The sequence below is a fragment of the Rhea americana genome, unplaced genomic scaffold, assembly GCF_003343005.1.
Source record: "Rhea americana isolate MKP2758 unplaced genomic scaffold, rheAme1 scaffold_227, whole genome shotgun sequence".
Taxonomy (NCBI): Eukaryota; Metazoa; Chordata; class Aves; order Rheiformes; family Rheidae; genus Rhea; species Rhea americana.
The window spans coordinates 816,451-837,055 of NW_028186343.1; the positions used below are offsets into that span (position 1 = coordinate 816,451).

At 37.8% G+C, this 20,605-nt stretch overlaps 1 protein-coding gene across 2 annotated transcripts; it reads left to right on the forward strand.

Moving 5' to 3' along the window:
• Nucleotides 1-181: 181 nt before the first annotated feature.
• UPB1 (beta-ureidopropionase 1) lies at nt 182-19,798 on the forward strand. Of its 2 annotated transcripts, XM_085305815.1 has the most exons (10): nt 183-392; nt 1,045-1,216; nt 2,612-2,699; nt 3,417-3,511; nt 4,843-5,004; nt 10,412-10,581; nt 14,095-14,176; nt 15,069-15,111; nt 17,187-17,341; nt 19,548-19,798. In XM_085305815.1, the coding sequence occupies exons 1-10, from the start codon at nt 292-294 to the stop codon at nt 19,629-19,631; spliced, it is 1,152 nt and encodes a 383-aa protein (XP_085161941.1). In that variant the 5' UTR covers nt 183-291; the 3' UTR covers nt 19,632-19,798. The 2 variants fall into 2 exon arrangements, with proteins under 2 accessions (XP_085161942.1, XP_085161941.1); XM_085305816.1 differs by lacking the exons at nt 17,187-17,341; nt 19,548-19,798 and adding an exon at nt 15,476-15,528 and having other exon boundaries at nt 182-392.
• Nucleotides 19,799-20,605: the final 807 nt, after the last annotated feature.

A 20,605-nucleotide genomic window follows, 5' to 3' on the forward strand; every position in this document is an offset into this window, starting at 1 on the left:
AGTTGGCCCTCATCCCAGCCAGCCCTGCGAGGACCGCAGGGGACCCTGCTGCTGCCGCCGAGGGTGCCGCGTCGCGGCCGGCGGAGCGGCCTCAGGGCGCAGCGCCGGCGCCGAGCCGTGCGCTCCAAACCGGCTCTGAGGAGAAAGGGGCGTGTCCGGCCGGGCGGTAACGGTCGGGGGGGGGGGGCGCGTGCCCAACGGTCCGCGTGTCTGGCCTGGCCTGGCCTGGCCTGGCTCGGCTCGGCTCGGCTCGGCTCGGCTCGGCTCACTCCCTCCCTCCCGCGCCGCGCCATGGAGGGAGGCCTGGAGTCGCTCGAGTCATGCTTGGAGCGGCATATCCCTCCCGAGGACCTCGCCGAGGTGAAGCGGATCCTCTATGGGGGCGAGGCAAGGTGCGCTGCGGGGGAGGGAGCCGGTTAGAGCAGGGGGCGTTCAGCCAGGGAGCGCGGGGAAGGACGCCAGTGTGAGGGGGGTTCCCAGGGCAGGGCCGAAAGGAAAAAAGGGGAGGGGGCAGGTGAGGAACTTGGCCTGTGGTGAGATAGCTGTGAGGTAGTTTAGGGGTGTTCTCGCCTGGGAAGGAGGGAAGTAGAGAAGTGGTATGAGGGAGCAGCTGAGTGAAGCAAAGGAGCTGGGGGGAGGGTAGTTTGGGGGCTGTTTGAGTTGGGGGTGAGCGAGCTGGCCAAGTGGAGACCTAACAGAGACCTCTGTAGATCGGAGGGAAAGTGTAATCTGGGACTTTGAAGTGGGAGTCTGTAGATACGAGCTCCTTGATTTCTTAGTAAGGTAAGAGTGACTAGAAATCTGAATTATGAAAGGAAGGGCTGGGATTTTGTTGCCATGGAGGAGACCTGTGTGACTGCACATGACTTTGCTGCTCTCTGACTGTTCCCTCCCTCTGACAGTTGTGTGCTGAGGCGTGGGAGCTTGAAACTAAGGTGGCTCTGCAGGAGTAGACAGTATTTGTTATCCTTTGGGTCTGTTGCATCCAGAAAGGAAACTGAGAGTATCTCAGCTTGAAATGTTTTTGTTTCCTTTTTATTCCAGAAAACTTTATTTGCCAGCTGCTGCTGTATCAGCAGCTCAGGAAAGAGATTTTGAACTACAAGGCTATGGATTTGAAGCTGCTTCAGAGCAATTGAGGCGGCCACGCATTGTTCGAGTAGGACTGATACAGAATAAAATTCCACTTCCCACAGACACAGCAGTGGCAGTCCAGGTGCAGAAGTTGGGATCTGGGCCATTTGTTTCTAGCTCTTTCATTAAATTGAGAAATACCACTTTTCAGTTGTTGGTGTTAAAATCAGAAATACCAAGAAATACCTACTGTTTGTCTGGCAACATAGGGCCCAACATTCTSTTAAAACAGTATACCATAAGAAATTAGAATGACACATGAAATTTTGTTGTTCCCCAGAAATGTTTTTGTGTTATGTTTATCTAGTGAATTGCCCAACCTACTTGCACTTTTCTTGTAGCTAAATATTTAATTCCTGATTTTTGTAAATGAAAAGTCTTTGCCTGTAAAATGAAACAGAAAAATAGTTTTTCTGAATTCAGAAGAGATCACACTCCTTAGAAAGCCAAGGTGCAGTTCTTGTTTTAACTGAAAAATGCTGAATTATAGGAGAATCCAATAGCATAAACATGGGTTAATAAAGCTGTAGTATTCTTTGTGCAGCAGTATACCAAATCATGTTACAAGGTGACTGTAATCTCTTAACATCTTGGACATAAAAACACTGAAATGATACACTTATGTAGAAATTGCCTCTTAAAGTTGTTTTAAAAAAAGGTAAAAGAAAGTACCACATGTATGAAATTTTCTGGAGTAATAGTTTTGTTCACAGACAGTAGAGAACTAGCAGACAACGGCTTCTGTAACTCAGTGTACAGCCGTTGAGTTTGTAGACAACCGTTGACTTATGATACGTACATATTTTATTGTTACAGGAAAGTATGAATAGAATGCTGTATCTGTGCTCATCTTTAACTAGAGCACTCAAAGAAAAATATTTTGAAACAAAGGTTTTTAATTAATAAACATTTTGTTGTTTTCCTTGGTAATGATCTACTTGGATATTAGGGCAAAACGACTGAGAAAATTCTTTGGGGTTAATAACTTCTAGAAAGTGTCCCAAGATCCATGTGTGTTAGCACAATTTGCAGATAACCAAGGAAATGAACTATCCTTAGCTCATATTGTAAGATTCTGAGTACTTGATTTTTGAATTCACCTTTTCGTAACATTGCTAGGTAGTTGTTTCCATTGAGCAACAAAAAGATGACTTTTGTTGGGTCTTTTAAGATTTGTAGCTCTTTACAAGGCAGTCAGAAATTAATTGCCAGATTTTTAAATGTGGCAACCATGGAATTTGAGAATTCCAGTGGATTGCTTTCTGTATTTTTAGCATCTAAATTTATATTTTAAAAAATTATTTTTAACTCTTTAGATCCTAATTCTGATATCAGTGCTCATGAATGATCAGTTCCTGAGATATTCTAGCTGAAAGCAATGAGACTAAGTACAGAACAAGATAAAAGCAGGCTACTAATATACAAATGAGTTAGAACATACAGCTTTTTTTTATTGTGTGAAACTTTTCATAATTAGGTGGCTGCACTGCACAAGCGAATTGAGGAAATTGTGGAGGTGGCAGCAATGTGTGGGGTCAACATAGTTTGTTTCCAGGAGGCTTGGAGTGAGTATTTTCTCTGATTCCTTATAGCTTGCCAGAGGTCACGTTCTTTCTTTTTTAACAGGTGTCCTGTACTCAAAATATGTCTTGTAGGCAAACAACAGAGATCTTCCAAGATACAGAAGTTGATTGTTACTAATATATTTTATTTTATTTATTTATTTATTAACAAAAGCAAAGATTCTTTGTTAGAACTATATGGAAGATCTGTGTAAAGTCTGTAAGGAGAGGTATATGTTGCAATAATTTTATAGTCCCACTCCTTTTTTGTGTCATACTTTGTGATTCTTCCCTCATTTTTTTTCTCTTAAAGTTTTTTTTCATCTAGACAGATATTAAGAAATATAAATTCATTTTAATTAAAGTAGTCTTTGAAGCTTAATAGGACCCAAAACCAAAATGAAGACCCCGTTGCAAAAACGGCTTACTTGCAGAAAGTGTACAGGAATGATTAGGATGTACTTKAGATCATCACCTCCTGTAAGGCTAGTAATGCACAGTAAGTGCATTTTTTTCTCTTCTATTTTGCTATGTATGGGCCCAACATTCCGCATCCTTGCTAAAAATATTACTAAAAAGCTTTATCCTTTGAACAGGGGAAAAGTTGTATTGTTCTTAAGTGTTTAATTATTTATATGTTCRTTGAAACAGAACTATCCCTGTGTCTCTTGAGTGACATGGATACTCTTACAAAGTTTGCCTTGCATTGATGTTTTCTAGCCATGCCCTTTGCATTTTGTACAAGAGAGAGGCTTCCTTGGACTGAATTTGCCGAGTCAGCAGAGGATGGGCCAACGACAAAATTCTGCCAAGAGGTGAACAACCAAACCAAACAAAACACTCCAAACTGACCTTCACACCCCATCCCTCCAGCCAGTAACTGCCTCAGATTAGCAAGGATTTCTTTATATACCAGTCTTCTACCACTGATCAAATAGAAATGATAAAAACTAAATTTTCACCTTCCTTAACAAATATTGTAGTAGCTAATGAAGTAGAAATGGGCATCAGTACCTATACTCAATATTTGATTTTTAAATTACTTTGCATTTATGGACTGACTTTTACCCTGGAAGTTATATGAAACTTCTCATTTATCTATTCTTGAATTTTACAGTGGGGAGCAATTTCCCAGTCAAATGTCTTTAATTTCTATTCAAAGATGTTTCTTGGCTAGAATGAGTGAGCATTAAACAATATTAGTATGAAATGTGGTCCTAAGGAGAATAGCCATTTCTGAACAGGAAACACTTTCACAAAAATCTTCTACATCTCCTTGTGAAATGCTACAAAATATAGAAGAGTTTTTTATGCATTCAGGCAAATTTGTTAGTTGGCTTTTATTCTTCAGAGACTGCTGATTGCAAAAGTGACAGAATATATTAAAGTGACAGAGTATATTTTTGTCTTCTGACAACTTGTAATAAGGAATTTTTATGATTTTCTGTAGTAAGGGATTCACAAAGGGTTGTTATGGAGTCAACTTTGTCCAGATATGAACTGAGCAATTTAACCTTCTGTGGACAGCCATTTTATCTTCCGTCTGATCTAGGGCAAGTATAGATTGATTCTCACTGTAGAATTACTGACACTATGAAAGTTCAGAGAAATATATAAAAAAAGAAAAGCTGTATAAAAAAAAGATAGCAAAGTACTAGTAAGCTAGCAGTCACATGGTGCTGTATTTCTCTCTCGCACCCATATTTGTTAACATTTATAGTTAATATATAATAACATTTWAAAWTTTCCCRTAACTTTTTGAACTTTCTTTTAGCTAGCTGAGGTGTTAAACAAATCCACATAAGTGGGATATGAGAATGAAAGAGGGATCAACATCGTGTTATATCTCCGAATAGATATGTGTCAGCCCTGTAGTGTTAATGCAGCTGTTTGGATTTTTTTCCAGTTAGTACCTTGCATTTCTAATTGAATGGTTTAGGTGGAAGGCTCTCAGTGATATATCCATCTTTGAAGAAACTGGCAATACCAGTGGTTCTGGTGTGGATTAAGCATTAGCACTTGATAACAGTCAATGTAATGCACAAAATAAAACCCTTTTTTAATGCTGCTTTATGAATATAAGGTGAAAATAATCAATTACTCTAGGCTTGCATGTGTAATAAAAAAATTATCTTAATTTGCATAGCTGGCAAAGAAATACAATATGGTTGTGATATCTCCAATCCTGGAGCGAGATGAAATACATGGAGGAACTCTTTGGAATACTGCAGTCGTCATTTCTAATTCTGGAGCTATCCTTGGCAAAAGTAGGAAAAATCACATTCCAAGGATTGGAGATTTCAATGAGGTAAGATGTGGTATTATGATTATATCAAGCTAGTCTTACTTTGCAGCTCTTGTTTATGTCTGCAGTGTGTTGTATCAAAGCCATACAGAAAGGAAATGTAATGTATTTTTGGAAAATGTGATCCACTATCCACAAATATGATCAGTTTTCCCAGGTGTGGATTCACCGAGGGGAAGTCCTGCTTAACCAATCTGATAGCCTTCTGTGATGGAATGACTGGCTGGGTTGATGAGGGAAGAGCAGTSGACGTTGTGTACCTTGACTTCAGCAAGGCTTTTGACACTGTCTCGCATAACATCCTCCTAGATAAGCTCAGGAAGAGTGGGTTAGAGGAGCGAACAGTGAGGTGGATTGAGAACTGGCTGAAAGGCAGAGCTCAGAGGGTCGTCATCAGTGGTGTGGAGTCTAGTTGGAGGCCTGTGGCTAGTGGCATTCCCCCAGGGCTCAGTACTGAGTCCCATCCTATTCAAATTCTTCATCAACGACCTGGATAAGGGGACGGAGTGCCTCCTCAGCAGGTTTGCCAATGATACCAAGCTGGGAGGAGCGGCTGACACACCTGAGGGCTGTGCTGCCATTCAGAGAGACCTGGCCAGGCTGGAGAGTTGGGCAGAGAGGAACCTCATGAGATTCAACAAGGGCAAGCGTAGAGTCCTGCACCTACGGAGAAATAACTGTAGGCACCAGAACAAGCTGGGGGCTTGTGGCCAGGAATGCCAATGGTATCCTGGGCTGCATCAGGAAGCGTGTTGCCAGCAGGTCGAGGGAGGTGATCCTGCCCCTCTACTCAGCCCTGGTGAGGCCTCATCTCGAGTACTGCATCCAATTCTGTGCTCCTCAGTACAAGAGAGACATGGAGCTACTGGAGAGAGTCCAGCGTAGGGCTACAAAGATGATCAGAGGGCTGGAGCATCTGCCCTGTGAGGAACRGCTGYGAGAKYTGGGCCTGTTYAGCCTGGGGAAGAGGAGACCAAGGGGGGGGATCTGATCAATGTCTGTGAGTATCTGAAGGGAGGATGTCAGGGGGACAGAGACAAACTCTTTTCAGTTCTCCCATGTGACAGGACAAGAGGCAGTGGGCCAAAATTGAAGCACAGGAAGTTCTGTCTGAATGTGAGGGGGAATTTCTTCACTGCCAGAGTGACGGAGCACTGGAACAGGTTGCCTAGAGAGGTTGTGGAGTCTCCTTCTCTGGAGATATTCAAGGCCTGCCTGGATGCAACCCTGTCCAACATGCTCTAGGTGACCTGTTGAGCAGGGAGRTTGGACTAGATGATCTCCAGAGGTCCCTTCCAACCTTACTGATTCTATGATTCTATGATTACAGTAAGTTAATTTATCAAGAACAGAGATTGATGACCCTTAAAGCACAAGTGGCACTGAATCTTTGTCACATATTCTTCCTTRCCCTGATAGATGCTGAAACTATGGGGGATTTTAAAAACAAAATTCTGTAAGTCACAACTGTGTTATATTTTTTTGCATGATGGTCTCAGGTAATTTTTGCACTTGTTAACTTGATTTAATTTAGAAGGGAACTGATTGATGGTTCAGGTATGAGCAGTATTTATGGTCTTGATCTCTTTTTTTTTCTCATGAGGTTGTTATGGAAATGACAGTTCTTATGGTCATGTTTCTCTGAGTGGAATCCCTTAATCATTACACTTTTGACTGAACCAGTGGTTTATAGCATGTTCTGTTTACTAATGACATTACTTCCACTGAAGCCCTCGGTAGTTCTTAGGCCRTGCTCTAGAATCAGCTTCAGAAACTGAGCTGGTAATAAAAGCAATATGAGAAGGTAACTGCTTGGTCTGAAAYGGGTTTATCCATCCATAGAATTATCACAAGCAGAAAGATCAGGATTAAAAATTAACCAAAGTCTAAAAATACATTGTTTTACTTAACTTAATCTCTCCTTGTCAGCTAAAGTGAGTAATTAACAGAGGCATTCTTCCTAAGCACTGGGAACTACATACCTGCAATTGCTTCTCTTCTCTTTCCTAATGTTCTGGTCACTAAACTGAGGGTGTAGAACCCAGACTGCCTTTTTATTAATTTTAAAGTTTTTTTTTTCTTGTCTCAAAACTTGTGGTTTAAAACCTCTGGAAGTTTAGACCTGTACTCCCTGATTATACTGGTTTATGTTTCTTCAGAGGAGGCTGTTAATAGTTTTTTATACAATGAAGTTCTGTCACAGACTTGTCAGACACGAACCTCACTTCCATCTTTAACAGTTATTTTGATTTTTAGTATTATTTTGTCTGAGCTGTCTTCTAGCTAGCAAAACAAGAACAAACAACCCTGTATAAAATAAAAGTATTAATACAAATGAATTTTGGACACTTTGCACATTCTTGATGCCTTTCTTGTATAAATACCAAAAAAAACCCCAACAACAACAAGAACAGAAAAACCTCTTGTTGCATGTACTACAATACAATGTCTTTTATTTTTCCAGACAGTGGTCTATGGAGCATCAACATATTCCAAGAATGTTCTTTTTTCTAACTATGAAATTGTAATGAAAGACACCTGAAGATTTATAAAATACTTTTAGAATTCTAAAAAGTATTATAAAATTATAAAATAATTATAAAATGTGGCTAAAAATATAAAATATTTTTACTTTTCCATGTGAAGTATTATGATAGTTGTGTTGGAGGGTTTTTGTAATTCCTAAAAGGAGTTAGTTCCTGTGATCTTAAATTATAGAATTATCATAAGATACAACAAGCACTCTGAAATCATTATAATACGCTGGCAATATTTTAATAGATTGTATCTATCGCATTGTAACAGGCAACTAGTGTTAACCTAAAACAGTACTGACTTTTTGACTAATCCATTTAGGAAAAGCATTCTGCCCATTCTATTCATCATTTTTTTAATCCTGCTGAGGACAAGAGAGGTAAGARCAGCTTTCTGAATTGTGTTAAGGCTGACCAGTTCTGATAGAGGAACTTTTGAAGCAGACAAGACTACGAGAAAGGATTATAATCATCTCTGTTATTTTATTGTTGTTGTTATTGTTTTTAATCAACAAAGTTACCCCCAAGGAAGGGATGAGTTTAAAATTATTCTATGTAGATTGTCTCCATAGAACATATTGTAAAAGGAGCCTGGTTACAATCATCCTTGATGAATCAATGAGAACTAAATGCAAAGGGGAAAGAGACTGGTCTCTAACCTATTCAGCCATGTGTGGGAGGGCATATAAATAAACAAAAATCAATCCTTCTTGAGACATCACAATTAGTTGCTGTGGAGATGATTGTGACCTCTGGTGAGGAATAAAGAATAAGAATTGATGAATTCCCTGAAGCAATTAACATTCTTGTTTTTCTTCTCCTGTTGTAATGAAAGAAAACTGAGAATAGAAGAAGAAATGGAAAGTTACTCAATCAGCAGAGCTGTTTTGAAACAGGATTATGTGAGTGCCCACCACATGGCGTGCTCTCTACAAATGTGAAAGGAGATAAAAATCTGTGCCCAAGGGAATCTACAATTTCATGAGACCTGGCAGTAAATAACAAACATGAGATTATCGCACTGACCAAGCAGACTGAACCTCTAGACCTTCTTGATTTCTGAACATGATCCCCTTCAGAGTTGCATCTGTTTCTTCCATCATGCTATTCCCCTACACTGAGATGAGATCTTGGGTTGTTCCGCAGCAGTTACTGTGCTTACTGCAGGCCTGACATTAGAGTTCTGTTCCCTTCAAGACCAGTTGCAGTGGTTGGTGGTTGGTACAGTGGACAGACAGTTTCAGTAAAAATTGAATTATTTTACAATACACCACTCATATGGTAGGAGACATGCCTCATTGGGTCAGACCAGTGGGTTATCTACCTTCTGCCTCTGAGATGATCATGAGGATACACTATTAGGAATGAGTCTGGCCAAATTTGCAACATTTGTACTCTGTCGATATTCACAGTCATTATATTGAGAGATATACTTTGAGATAGTACCTTCCTGGCTATTTTGTTATCTTTTTGTGGACCTTTTGTCCATTATTTTATCCAGTCCCTTCTGAACTTGCTGGTGCAATCTGCCTTCACAAGCTCTTGTAGGAGCAAATTCCAGAAGAGCTCTACCTGCTGTGTTTAAAAAAAACAAGCAAACGAAAAAAAAACCAACAACAAAAAAACCCCTTGGTTTAAAATATATTCCAGACTACTAATTTCAGTGACTACCCACTACTTTTGCCATTCCAGGATTTCTGCATTTGTATTACCTGCTGCCTCTGTGTTTTTCTAGATTTCATTTATAATCTCCCTCAGCCTTCTGCCTGCAAACCAAAGACACTGAGCCTTTTAGCCTCCCCTGGTGAGGCAGCTGCTCCATCCCCTTAATCACTTTAGTGGCCTTTGCTTGTTTCATCTCTAGTGTGTCTTTGAGATACTAAAATTACACAGAGAGCTCAAGCTCTTTCATGTACCAGCAAAATTATGGGTTTTGTTACATTCTCAGTACCCTTCCTTTTGATGCCTGACATCTTGTTCTTTTTGACTACCACTGCAGGTTAAGTCAGTGATTTCAGGGAACTGTGGATGACTCCACCCATACCCTTTTCTTGCACCTGGGAAGACCCAGTTCTATAGATTTCATTTAGTCTCTCTGTCTGGAAGTTTGTCCCTCTTGGTAGCTGTTAGTAGTGCCCTCTGCTTCTCTTCACCCTTGCCTTTTACAGGAACCAGTGTATTTTTAATTGTTTAGAAATGTTTAATATGATGAGATAAAGTTGGCAGCATATGGGAAATGGGATCTTTGAAGCCAACAGTTCATTCCAGTTTCTAAAAGGAGTGCTGTCTAGATTTATCCTGTGATTTTTCTTGTTCTTTTAAGCCATTCATTAGTTTAGAGCAATAGTCATAAAGAAATTCAAATAACCAATCTTAGCTACACACTGATATCACCTATAATATTCATAAAATTATTGAATATCCATGTTAACAGTTGATCATAAAGGAATTCCTTGTTCATTTTACAGGGTTTATATTCTCTGAATTTAATAAGACTAGGGGATTGTGATTTCTCTGGAGAATTTACTTGTATGGTAAAAGTACTAAGAGAGGTGCCTAAGGTTTGCCAATTTGTGAGCTTCTTAAACTTCTGTAGAAGCTTCTAGTATTACTGGAAGAGTGTGTGTCAAAGTCAGGCACTACTTACTGTAGTATGAGTAAAGGGAAACAGAAATAAGCTGGAATTCAATCTTATCACCCTAAGAGAGCTACTTTCTGTTAAATTGCTCTTCTGTTGCAACTTGTATTAGAGAAAGGTGTTCTTACTCACAGTCTTACGACTTCTGAAGCTGGTAACCAGACATTGTGAAGTGTCAAAACAATGATTGATTTTTTTTCTTTTTAAGAAATCTGGCTCCTTTTTTTTTTTTTCCTAGTCTACCTACTATATGGAAGGAAATACAGGACACACAGTGTTTCAGACACAGTTTGGAACAATTGCAGTGAATATTTGCTATGGGCGCCATCACCCTCTGAACTGGCTCATGTATAGTATCAATGGAGCAGAGATCATCTTTAACCCTTCAGCCACTATCGGAACACTGAGGTAAAATACAACCTGTTTTTAGGCTGTTGTRTAGTTTCTTAGTTAACTGAAGCTCTGAGCCTCTTGCTTTGGCCCCAGAGTGGTACCTTGCTGAGGTCTTGGGATGTCAGGTATCACCTTGTTACTTTTTCTTTACAAAGGTATCTGCATTCTTCATCTGGAGTTTTGGGCTACTAGTCTCCTCACAGTCACTGGTTCTCTTCCAGAACTTTAAGCTGTATATCTTTAAGCTGTATATCTTCTGCCTTTAGAGATAGAAATATCCAGCATCCAGCTTGGCTTTTGGAAGCTAATGGCTGTTTTTTAGGTAATTTTTTTTCTGTAATATTTTGTTTTATGATAGACAGTAGTAATTTATATTTATGTTATCTTGCCAGATCCATCCTCTACCTAGGAACCAGTAAGTACGCTATGAGGTTGCAGTCTTCAGAGCCAAGCTCTGAAGAAACCGTTTTCTCAGAAAAGGGTTTTTGKTTTTTTTCTATTTTACTGTTGACAATTTTATGATTATCAGGCCTCTTGAACCAGACTAAACTAGTGTAAACTTTTCCTTGAGATTAATCTTATACGGATTGACATTAATTGCACCCTATTGACTTGATTTCTTAAAAGAAAACTCACTCCATGAGCTAAGAAAATGGAGTTCTTAGCCAACCCGTAGTGATTAATCTGTGGATTAAATCTTAAATATTCTGTGTTTCTATATCAGTTGCATTTCATTATAATAACCTTTGAACATACCATGTTTCCAGCATTGTCTCTGACACACGCTGTATATTGCTTGGGATATAACATGATGTAAAATAATAAGAAAAAAGCTTAGTTTGGGCAGAAACCTTGTAGAAGTTTGTTTCAATTGTTTTTAATTCCACTCCTTTTGACGAAATCACCATGTGTTCCTTTTAGTCTCATTGTCTTCTGTTCTTTGCATTAGTGTTCAATAGTTCCATATTCCAGATCAGACTATTTGCAAATTGAGGTGCAGGATTCCAGAATGTGTCAACACAAAAGCCTAATACATGATACAATAATTGTGCTTTTTCTTTCTTTCTTTTTTTTCCTTTTTTTTTTTTTTTTTTTTTTTTTTTTTTTTTTTTTTTTTTTTTTTTTTTTCTTCCAGGTAACAGTAGGCTCTGGAAAGCAATTTAACCATGTATGATGTTTGTATGTGTATGACTGAGGAGGTGATGGTAGTTTACACTGGATTTTAGATGCTTTAGATTTTAAGCTATCCTTTTCAGCACAAGTGGATAGCCTTGTACAGGAGGAAAGAGGTCTGGCCTTACAGAGTTCTTTGTAACAAAGACACTTCTTTCATGAGTTAAAGCCATTATTTGGGGCTAACTAAACTGTCTTTGAGTTTCCAGTTCCAGAGCTGATTTTTAGGAACTGAAAAGGAGCATATTTTGTTGTTGTTATTATTCAAATATAGTATTCAGTTGCAAACAAAAAAGAAAGCATAGTGATCTCTTCTCAAAATATTTKAAATTCTTTCTCATTCCTCCTGTCTCTCCCTTCAGCTAGGCTTGTGTGCATGCACTAATTGCAGAATACTTTCATTTTTATTGTTATAAACATAGAGGAAGAGTTTTTCCATCGTAAGTTGTGTAAACCTAAACATATGAAGTATTCAGCAATGCAGACTTGCTAACTAGGAATGCAAGAGGATAGAGAGTTGTAAAGAGGAGAATCTTTTTCATGTTTTCTTTAAGATTTCTCTGGTCCCCTCTTTTCACCTATTTAATGCAAATTTGGAGTTTTTCTAGCTCTGTAAGAAGATTTGAGAATATTCACATCAATTTTTGTTGCTGACCAGCTAGAAGAAGATTCTGAGTACGCAGACCATTCACGGAAGCATGGAAATTGTGAAAAACAGATTACAGAGGCATAAATATTTCATACCCACAAGCAGTTCTAGTGCAGAGAACCATATATTTGTGAGCCTGGGGAGGCTTAGATTCAATATTCTGCCATTCAGATTGCCTTTAATATTTTTCAGTATTAAAGTGTCTTATTTAGGTTGTGTAATGCTGGAAAACGATACACAATACATTGGGGGCATTTTGTGAATATCAGTACTAGAATAATGTTTGTGATGTTTGTCCACTTATAGTCCATTAGGAGGAGAGCAAACAGAAATTACCTTGTCTTCATGCAGCACTTCATTGCTACTCTGGGTGCTTCAGACTCTCCTAATTATTGCCTTTCACTTGATTGTTTTTAAGCATATAACTTTTATTGCAGGAAGAGGACTCTTGAGGCCCATGTAGAAAACTGTCTCTGGGGCAACTTCTTGGCTATAGCTTTTATTCCTGTTTCTTTTCTTATGTGAAATAGTAATTTGCAGGAGCTTTTCAATAAAATCCCTTTTTGTTAGAATAGCTGGCAGCCAGACTCAGAGCAATTGCGAAAAAAGGCAATAAACCAAGTCCTTTCAATCAGCCTAGTGACCATCTCTTAAGGTTCTTGAGTCTGCCTGGGAGATTAATGGCAGTCAGACACTTGCCTAACTGTCTTAGTACTCAGAATCTGGCAGGTACATTTTGTCACAGGATGTACAAATTGTATCACCTTCGTTTTGGGGCTCTGAGACTTTCCATTAACTAGTCTGATGCCTTTGTATCAAACTGTTTAATGAGAAGATGAGTGTTTTGGTTTTAAAAATCAGTCTGAATTGAAATCTCTGTTTGGAAAGGAGCTGGAGGTTGTGAAAGAGAAGGAATTCTTTTCCTTATTTTCCAGTTCTCGGTTTTCTGTAAATTTGGTGACTGGTGTAATAGCTAATAACTGGGAAGTTATGGGAATGATTTGTTAAGCGTGCTTTCTTTTTCATCAGCCCACCAATAGAAAATAACTTACTGGAAATTGTTATTTTATGTACCAGTTTCATAGCAGAAATGGGAAAGATGGGAATGGATTTTATTTTTTCTTTCTTTTTTTTTTTCAATTCATATAAATTTTGTATTTCATTCACTCCTGCAACACCTACTTCTGAATTATTTTGGAAAAAAAGGGACAAATTGTTATTTGGAAAAGGGAAGATAACTTTTATTTTACTGCTTTTCTTACAGCTTACTCTTCCTTTCCTTTTCTTAGAGTTCTTACTGCTTTGCTGCAGAATATTATTTGGATCATTGAAAATTAATGGAATGCGAAAGCACATGTGTAAATCCTTTGCGTTCTTTAGTAGAATAAAAGCTTTTATATTAATTTTAATTGCTTTGACAGTCTTAAGAGGTGATGGTTTTTTTTTTTTGCCATGAAAAGTCCTTATTTACCAAGTTATCGCATAAAATTGTTTGTACCCATATTTGAGCAGAAAATAATTCTATTTTGGCTGTATGTGTGAGGACATTTAAACTGTAACAGCAAGATCARTCTCAGGAACTAACTTTGGTTTGTTCAACAAAAAAAGTATAGTGTCCCACACTCATAAATAATCCAAATGCAGAAGACTGCTCTGAAGTAGACAAATAATGAGTACCTGCCTTCTGTATTGTTACTATATTGCAGTGAGTCAATGTGGCCAATTGAAGCAAGAAATGCTGCCATAGCTAACCACTGCTTTACATGTCCCATCAACAGAGTAGGAACGGTATGTATCTTCTATTTGCTGTTTCATTTCATGATTTTGGTATCRCAGCGTGTGTTAATTCTCAGGAGTGAATTAAATAGCACTAGGATACACAGATTCCTTTACTGYGGAAGGCCTCTGTCTCTTGAGTGTTTATAATGTGCTTTGAAGGTGGACAGTGATACGTTGTTTCTAGCAGGGAGATTACCAGTTGCCTTGTTGCTGTCAATCTACCTTCTATTGCAGCTGCTTCCTGTTCCTGAATTGCTCTCTCTGTAATAGGCAAACACCCTTTTTGCTAATTCTCCTAGTTTCTATGGTAAAATTAGTGTTTGCTTAGCCAGAATGAGTGAACCATATCTTTAAGACTGTGATACAGAACTGGCTGCTGTTGTCGAGATATTGTCTCTTTCTGGCTGCTGAAATCCTGTAATTAAAACTAATACTGCCCACAATAGGTCAGTCTTGTTTTCAGATAGACCAAAAACCCTAAATGAGCTTTCTTTTGTAAAGTTATCTGCAGAAATCCAGATTTGTTTTTAATGTGAATACATTTGCCTCCTTGTGTGATCTGCAAATATGAATTTCGTTAAATATCTCTTCTTTTACCCTCTTCTCACCTTTGCAAAACTGTTTGGAGGTGTGTTGCCCAAGTGTATGAATAACATGCAGTCATACCAAAAGACCTTGTTTTCCAGCCTAGTCCATCATAAGATCCTAACAGGATAGTCTCTAAYGTGAGTCTAGAAACTAGACCCTTCCAATGACTCACTTCTTTAGACAATGCTGATAACAGGCCAGAAAAGTCTTAGTAGACTTATATAAACTTCTACACTAGAAAAGATAGACCAGTAAGGATTTCTTGAATGAAATGAAATTATACTGCCACCTACAGAATCTTTTTATTTCTCAGGAATACTACAAAAATGCGTTTACTTCTGGAGATGGTGGAAAAGGTATGTTCAAAAATCACATTGCTAATAATTGTTGACTGGGAAATCCTGAAGAAATGATAGCTCTTCTACCTGCATCTGTTCCATGGCAGTTATGGTAGCCAATGCCTGCCTTAGTCAGGACTACTGCTATGTAGGCTGGAGAGAATAAGCACTTGCTATAAAAGATGGTGATACGATGGTATCTGGTCACTAGAAGTTATATATACTTCCAGGGGGTAAAAGTCCTCAAGTCCATGCAGTCTTGTAGGATAGGAAGACAGAAACCCCACAAGGTTCACCTGGGTTGTCAGCACATGCATGACATAATTTATTTATAGGTTTACGATTATTAACATTGATATTACTCATGAATTTGTTTATCAAGGATTATTGCTATTCACTTGGGGCAGTGGCAGAGGATAGTGAGATGTGTGTTTCTGATCCAGGCATCCATGTGAGTTACTGAGTTCCTTATACAAAGGTTTATTTAAACCTTTATTATTATTTATAAGTAGTAATTGTACATCTATATCATGTGGCATGTGCATGTGTCTGGTGGGGACACTGAGCTATGTGATACTGAAGATGGAAATGGCTACCAAATACTGATGGTGTTCTTTCTGCAGACTCGTGTCTTGTTGTCTCACTCCCTGTTTCAAGGCCCTTAGGCAGTCACATTTCTCTAACTGTAATTCCTATTCTGTATGAAGTCTGTGTTGGAAGGCAGATATTTATCTTCACTACAGAGCTAGTTTGGCTAATTAGTACATGAATGTAAATGGCTGCAGCAAAAGCAAATCAGAGGGTTTTTTCTATCACTGGTCATGCACACCTTGCTTATGTCATTGAGATTCCGTATTGCATGTTTTCCTATGACTGCTTTTAGCTGAGCCTCTGATTCTAAGTGAATGGTGGAGAAACTGGTTGGTCTTAGTCACTGAGGAAGAGTGTGGGAAGAACTGGGGAGCTACAAACCCTTAATAATTTGGCCTATATCCTCTATAAAGAGTGTGTGAGCTGTGAGTTTGAATTAAAATTACATGTTATCACTATTCCATATCCTCAGCCTTACTAGTTTTCTGCTGTTTCGCAGTTTTGCTGGAGGCTGAAAAAAAATTTCTGAATGGATAAAAAGACTTAATGACAACATCTGAGTCAGCTGACCAGTGGAAATTTGAAATATTTAGCAGGGTTTTCCTCGGAGTAATTTTCTTGGCTAATTTTATTCTGTTGCATGAGTTTTAAAAAGGGGATGGTTGAGAATATCACAAGCAAATACAAACCCTAATTATAATTCATAAGTAAGAGAAGAAAGGACAGTGAATGACATCRTTGTTATTTTTCATGTGCCTAAAAAAAAGATGAGTTCTGAAAGCTAAGTAAGTGCATGCTGAACTGTTTGACAAATTGCTTAATCAGCACTTCAAGAGAAGTATGAGACTGTGAACCACGTTGTCGTGAGGTGAAAAGCTCCATCAGTTGTGCATTGGAACAGAATAATTTGTCCGGTGACAGCCATGACTACCTCTGGCTTATCTGGTGTGAGCCTGAGCCTTTTTATTAGCTAGTTTTGGAGCGAAAAGGTCTTGCTTAGTAGTTTAACAGAAGTGGCTGATTTGGGGGCACAATTAAGAATTGTGCAATTTTAAGTAAGATTTTTATCTACCTCAAATCCCAGTGTTTTCACCTTTGATCTTGCTTTGAAAATTGAAAATGTGCATCTTTCTGTTGTTTTGGAAAAATATGACAATTAGCATTCATTTAAGTACTAGATAAATAAAAATGGAAGCAAAACCCTTACTTAGATGCAGACATAGTAATGGAAAAACAAATTAATGCATAAGTTAAAAGCCAATACAGTATTTTTTTCTATTTTTGATATTTGTGAAAGCTGTACTGTGAATAAAAGGTAAGAAATAGTTAAAATCACAGTTACCTCAGGATCGTGCTGTGACTCTTCAGGTTCGTGTCTTGCTTACAGTGCAGTGAATGAACTACCAAATGAAGTTGTAAGCCAAGTTTTATGAGAAAAATGCATGTTAAGTTGTATATGTATTTACAGATGGCATTATATGCTTTTAAAAAATTTCTTTAAGCACACCATGACTTGGGCCATTTTTATGGCTCAAGTTACGTAGCTGCACCAGATGGCAGCAGAACCCCAGGACTGTCTCGCACTCGGGATGGACTTCTGGTGGTAGAGATGGATCTAAATCTTTGCAGGCAAGTCAGTGACAAATGGAATTTTAAGGTAAGCCTGATTATAAAGAAACAGCCCATTTTTAAGACCTATGTACATATGATACTAGAACAAACTTGAAGGACCAGTAGGGGAAGTATCATTTGGATGTAGTTTTCTTATATTGTGTTCTTAACACCAGTTACTGCTGAGCTATGAATGACCTTAGGTCTGACCTCATATGGCAGTTCTTTATACATTGATAGGCATTACTTGTCAGTTTTTGTGGAATTTATTTAAAAAAAATAACAATATCCCAAACCCCAAGAATCTTAAGTCATTTTGTTTATAGGAACTTTCTGAATGCAAACTTCTTGCAGTTAACTTCCTGAATTTGATGACATGTTGAAGCCACAAAGAAAAGAAACATCTACRTTCATCTCTGAAGCATCCTAACTCACTGTAGAATTAAGCTAAACCAGATTTAGGTGACTGCAAGCCTCTCCAAAGTGCTTTAACAAGATTTAACATTTCTTCTTTTTTTATTTTTTTTAATTCTCAGCCAAAACTAATTTCGATCATCTTTCCTGAGGATGTAATTTGATAAAATTTCTTCAGCAGCAGCCTTGCTTTAAGATATTGCCATTTCAGCACTGTAGTKTGTTAACCTTTTGGTTGTACTAGTACAATATCCACGAGGCTGTATTATATACTGATTTAGTGACGATAGTTTTTTTTTTTTTTTAAAAAAAAAAAAAGCATTTTCTTCTTTCAGTCTGGTCAAGTTTTCAGCAGGCCTCACAAACATTGTACTACTACAAAAAAGAAGGCAAGGAACAAGCAAAAGGAGAAAAAAGAAAACAATTTCTATAATAGGCTATATTGATGAAGAAAACACCATAAATTATTCTGTGGAGACAGGTCTTTAATTCTAGCCCTTAATACTGCTAGAGTCTAGAACTCTTGCCTATCCACCATTAAAACCAACATGAGATTTGAATCCTAACAAAGAGTAAAAAGACTAAAGCTCCTRTGTAGCAGCTATTAAAATATATGTAGGTTCTTCAGTTAAAATATTCATTTTTAAGGAGTCTTAAATTTTGCAAATAATATTACTCCAGAGACACTCTTTTATAGAGCTAATTTACCTGGAACCACTTTGCACATTATAATATTGAGCAGCATTTAATATGTTCTGATTTTAATCTGATACAAAAATACAGGTTATCTGTGAGTTTGAAATGCTGAATAAACTTTTAAATGAAAACTAGAACCTGGTGATTTCCTAGCTAAAGTTAAATTTCTTTGTTAATGCTGCTGAGCAATATATGGGGACTAAAGACAAAAAATAATTTTAGGTCTTTGTCTATACATAACTGTATTTGTGTTTTGCAGTGCTTGTAATAAGGTTTTTGACATAATATACTTAAAATTTTGCCAAGAGAKCCTTTATTTTTTAAGACAAGCTGGCGTTTAATATTGCCTTACTGCTAAAATCTGAGGGCCTTTTTGCAGAATGTAGAGGTAGGTAGTGTGTCAGGAAGCAGATGGAGCATTCCTTGTAAGAGCTTAGTAGAGGCATCCAAACAAAAGCAATTGTTCTGAGTAGGAAAAACAAACATTACAAGCAAAACTGACTGTTTGTTAGCTATTTTGTATAAAATTACGTTTATTTTTGTTGTCTTCAAGTCTTGTGCTTTCAGCATATTAGAGTTTTGTGTGGATGGTGTAGATTGCTGCGGCTATTGTTTATATGACAGGAAGTATTCATTTCCTTCTCATTTGTGGCCAAGACAGAGGTAGTTCTTGGTATCAGGGTAGTGAGGAAGTATGAAGTCATAATTCACCCATTGGAGAAAAACCTTGATAGTGAATGGTCACCTATTTAACCTGCTCCAATATCGGCTATTTGCATCCAGTGACACCTAAAGAGGACATGAGAATAATGTTCTCACTAAATTTATCAGCAGCAGAATAGTTCACAAATTGTCCTCATTACATTCTAAAATTTACTGTGGAAAGAAAGAAGCAATTCACCCCTCACAGAGTCAGTGTTGCAGACTGTGCTTACTTTTCTTAGCTTACTGTACCACCACAAAGCAATGATAATATTTTGTACTATTAACGGATAAAGTCGCTGCAGCACGAATACCCTCAGGGACACCTATGAAAAACCTGTTGCTGACAGCAGAGTCAAAAAATGGTAGACATCAGTATTTTCTACTGAAGTACTTTCATAGCTTAAAACCAGAATTTAAGCTGTGGTTTTCTTTTCCAGATGACTGGTAGATATGAAATGTATGCAGAAGAGCTCAGTGATGCAGTCCAGCCTGATTTTATACCCAATGTAATCAAAGAGTAAGTCCTGGAAGAGATCATCTCAACACAATCAAATTAAAAGATACTATTGGATGAGAGATTTATTGTAGATCACAAGATGCTATTTTAATGTTGTCATTTTAATTTCTTGTAACCAGCTTTTAAATAATAGCATTCATAACTGTGTTAAGTAAAATAATTTAAAATGTCTTCTTGGGTTTTRGGTGTTTTTTCTTTTTTTGTCACTTACGCTAATGTTTCCACTCTTCAGTTGTTCTTTACTAAAAATATAACAAGTGAGCAATACATTGATACAAAATTATGAAATTTTTCCAGTATTGTGTACAAGATACATAGTTTGATGGAAAGAGTGACTTCAGAGATTAAAATATTTAACTAAGCTTTTTAATGTATTATATAGTGTATGTCTGCTTACTTCTGCTTCCCAGTTTTTACTCTCCACCTGGGTGCTTAATTTAAGAAGAATGGAGAAGGGAGACATAATTGTTTTCTTTTTTTTTCTTCTTCTTCTTATTTACCAACCATTTGATGCATCTCAGTTCTTTGAAGATCTTTATATACTGCACCCACTGAAGACTTCCATATATAAAGCAAGACCACTTTGGTCTTTGTATTTCCCTTTACCCTACTTATTAGAATCACAATTGCAAACAGTGCCTTTGAAGGGCTTTTTCAGGGTCCAGAAGTAGTGCTGAAGACAGATGCTTTTAACATCTCCASAAGCTCAGTGCTATGTTGTGAGACAACAATAACAAACACTGGCTAAACAGCTTAGACTAGGCTGGTGCAAATGCATGCTTTTCATTGCAAACAAAGCCACAGAGATACTATTAGGGGTCAGCTCAGAATTGGTTATGAAAACCACTTTCCAGGAGCTGTGATATTCAGTGGTTGGGGAATACACAGAATAGCTAGTGTACATAGATAACAATGATATATGGGGTACTTTGAGTTTTATAACATGTCTTGAAATTTTGTTTAGGGAGTAAGTGTTTA

What these genes read in the sequence shown, in the direction of transcription:
- UPB1 (XM_085305815.1), top strand. Translation starts at nt 292, where the DNA reads ATGGAGGGAGGCCTGGAGTCGCTCGAGTCATGCTTGGAGCGGCATATC. An exon ending in GGATTGGAGATTTCAATGAG is followed by an intron (nt 5,005 to 10,411) that starts GTAAGATGTGGT and finishes TTTTTTTCCTAG; the next exon opens with TCTACCTACTATATGGAAGG. An exon ending in GCCACTATCGGAACACTGAG is followed by an intron (nt 10,582 to 14,094) that starts GTAAAATACAAC and finishes ACTATATTGCAG; the next exon opens with TGAGTCAATGTGGCCAATTG.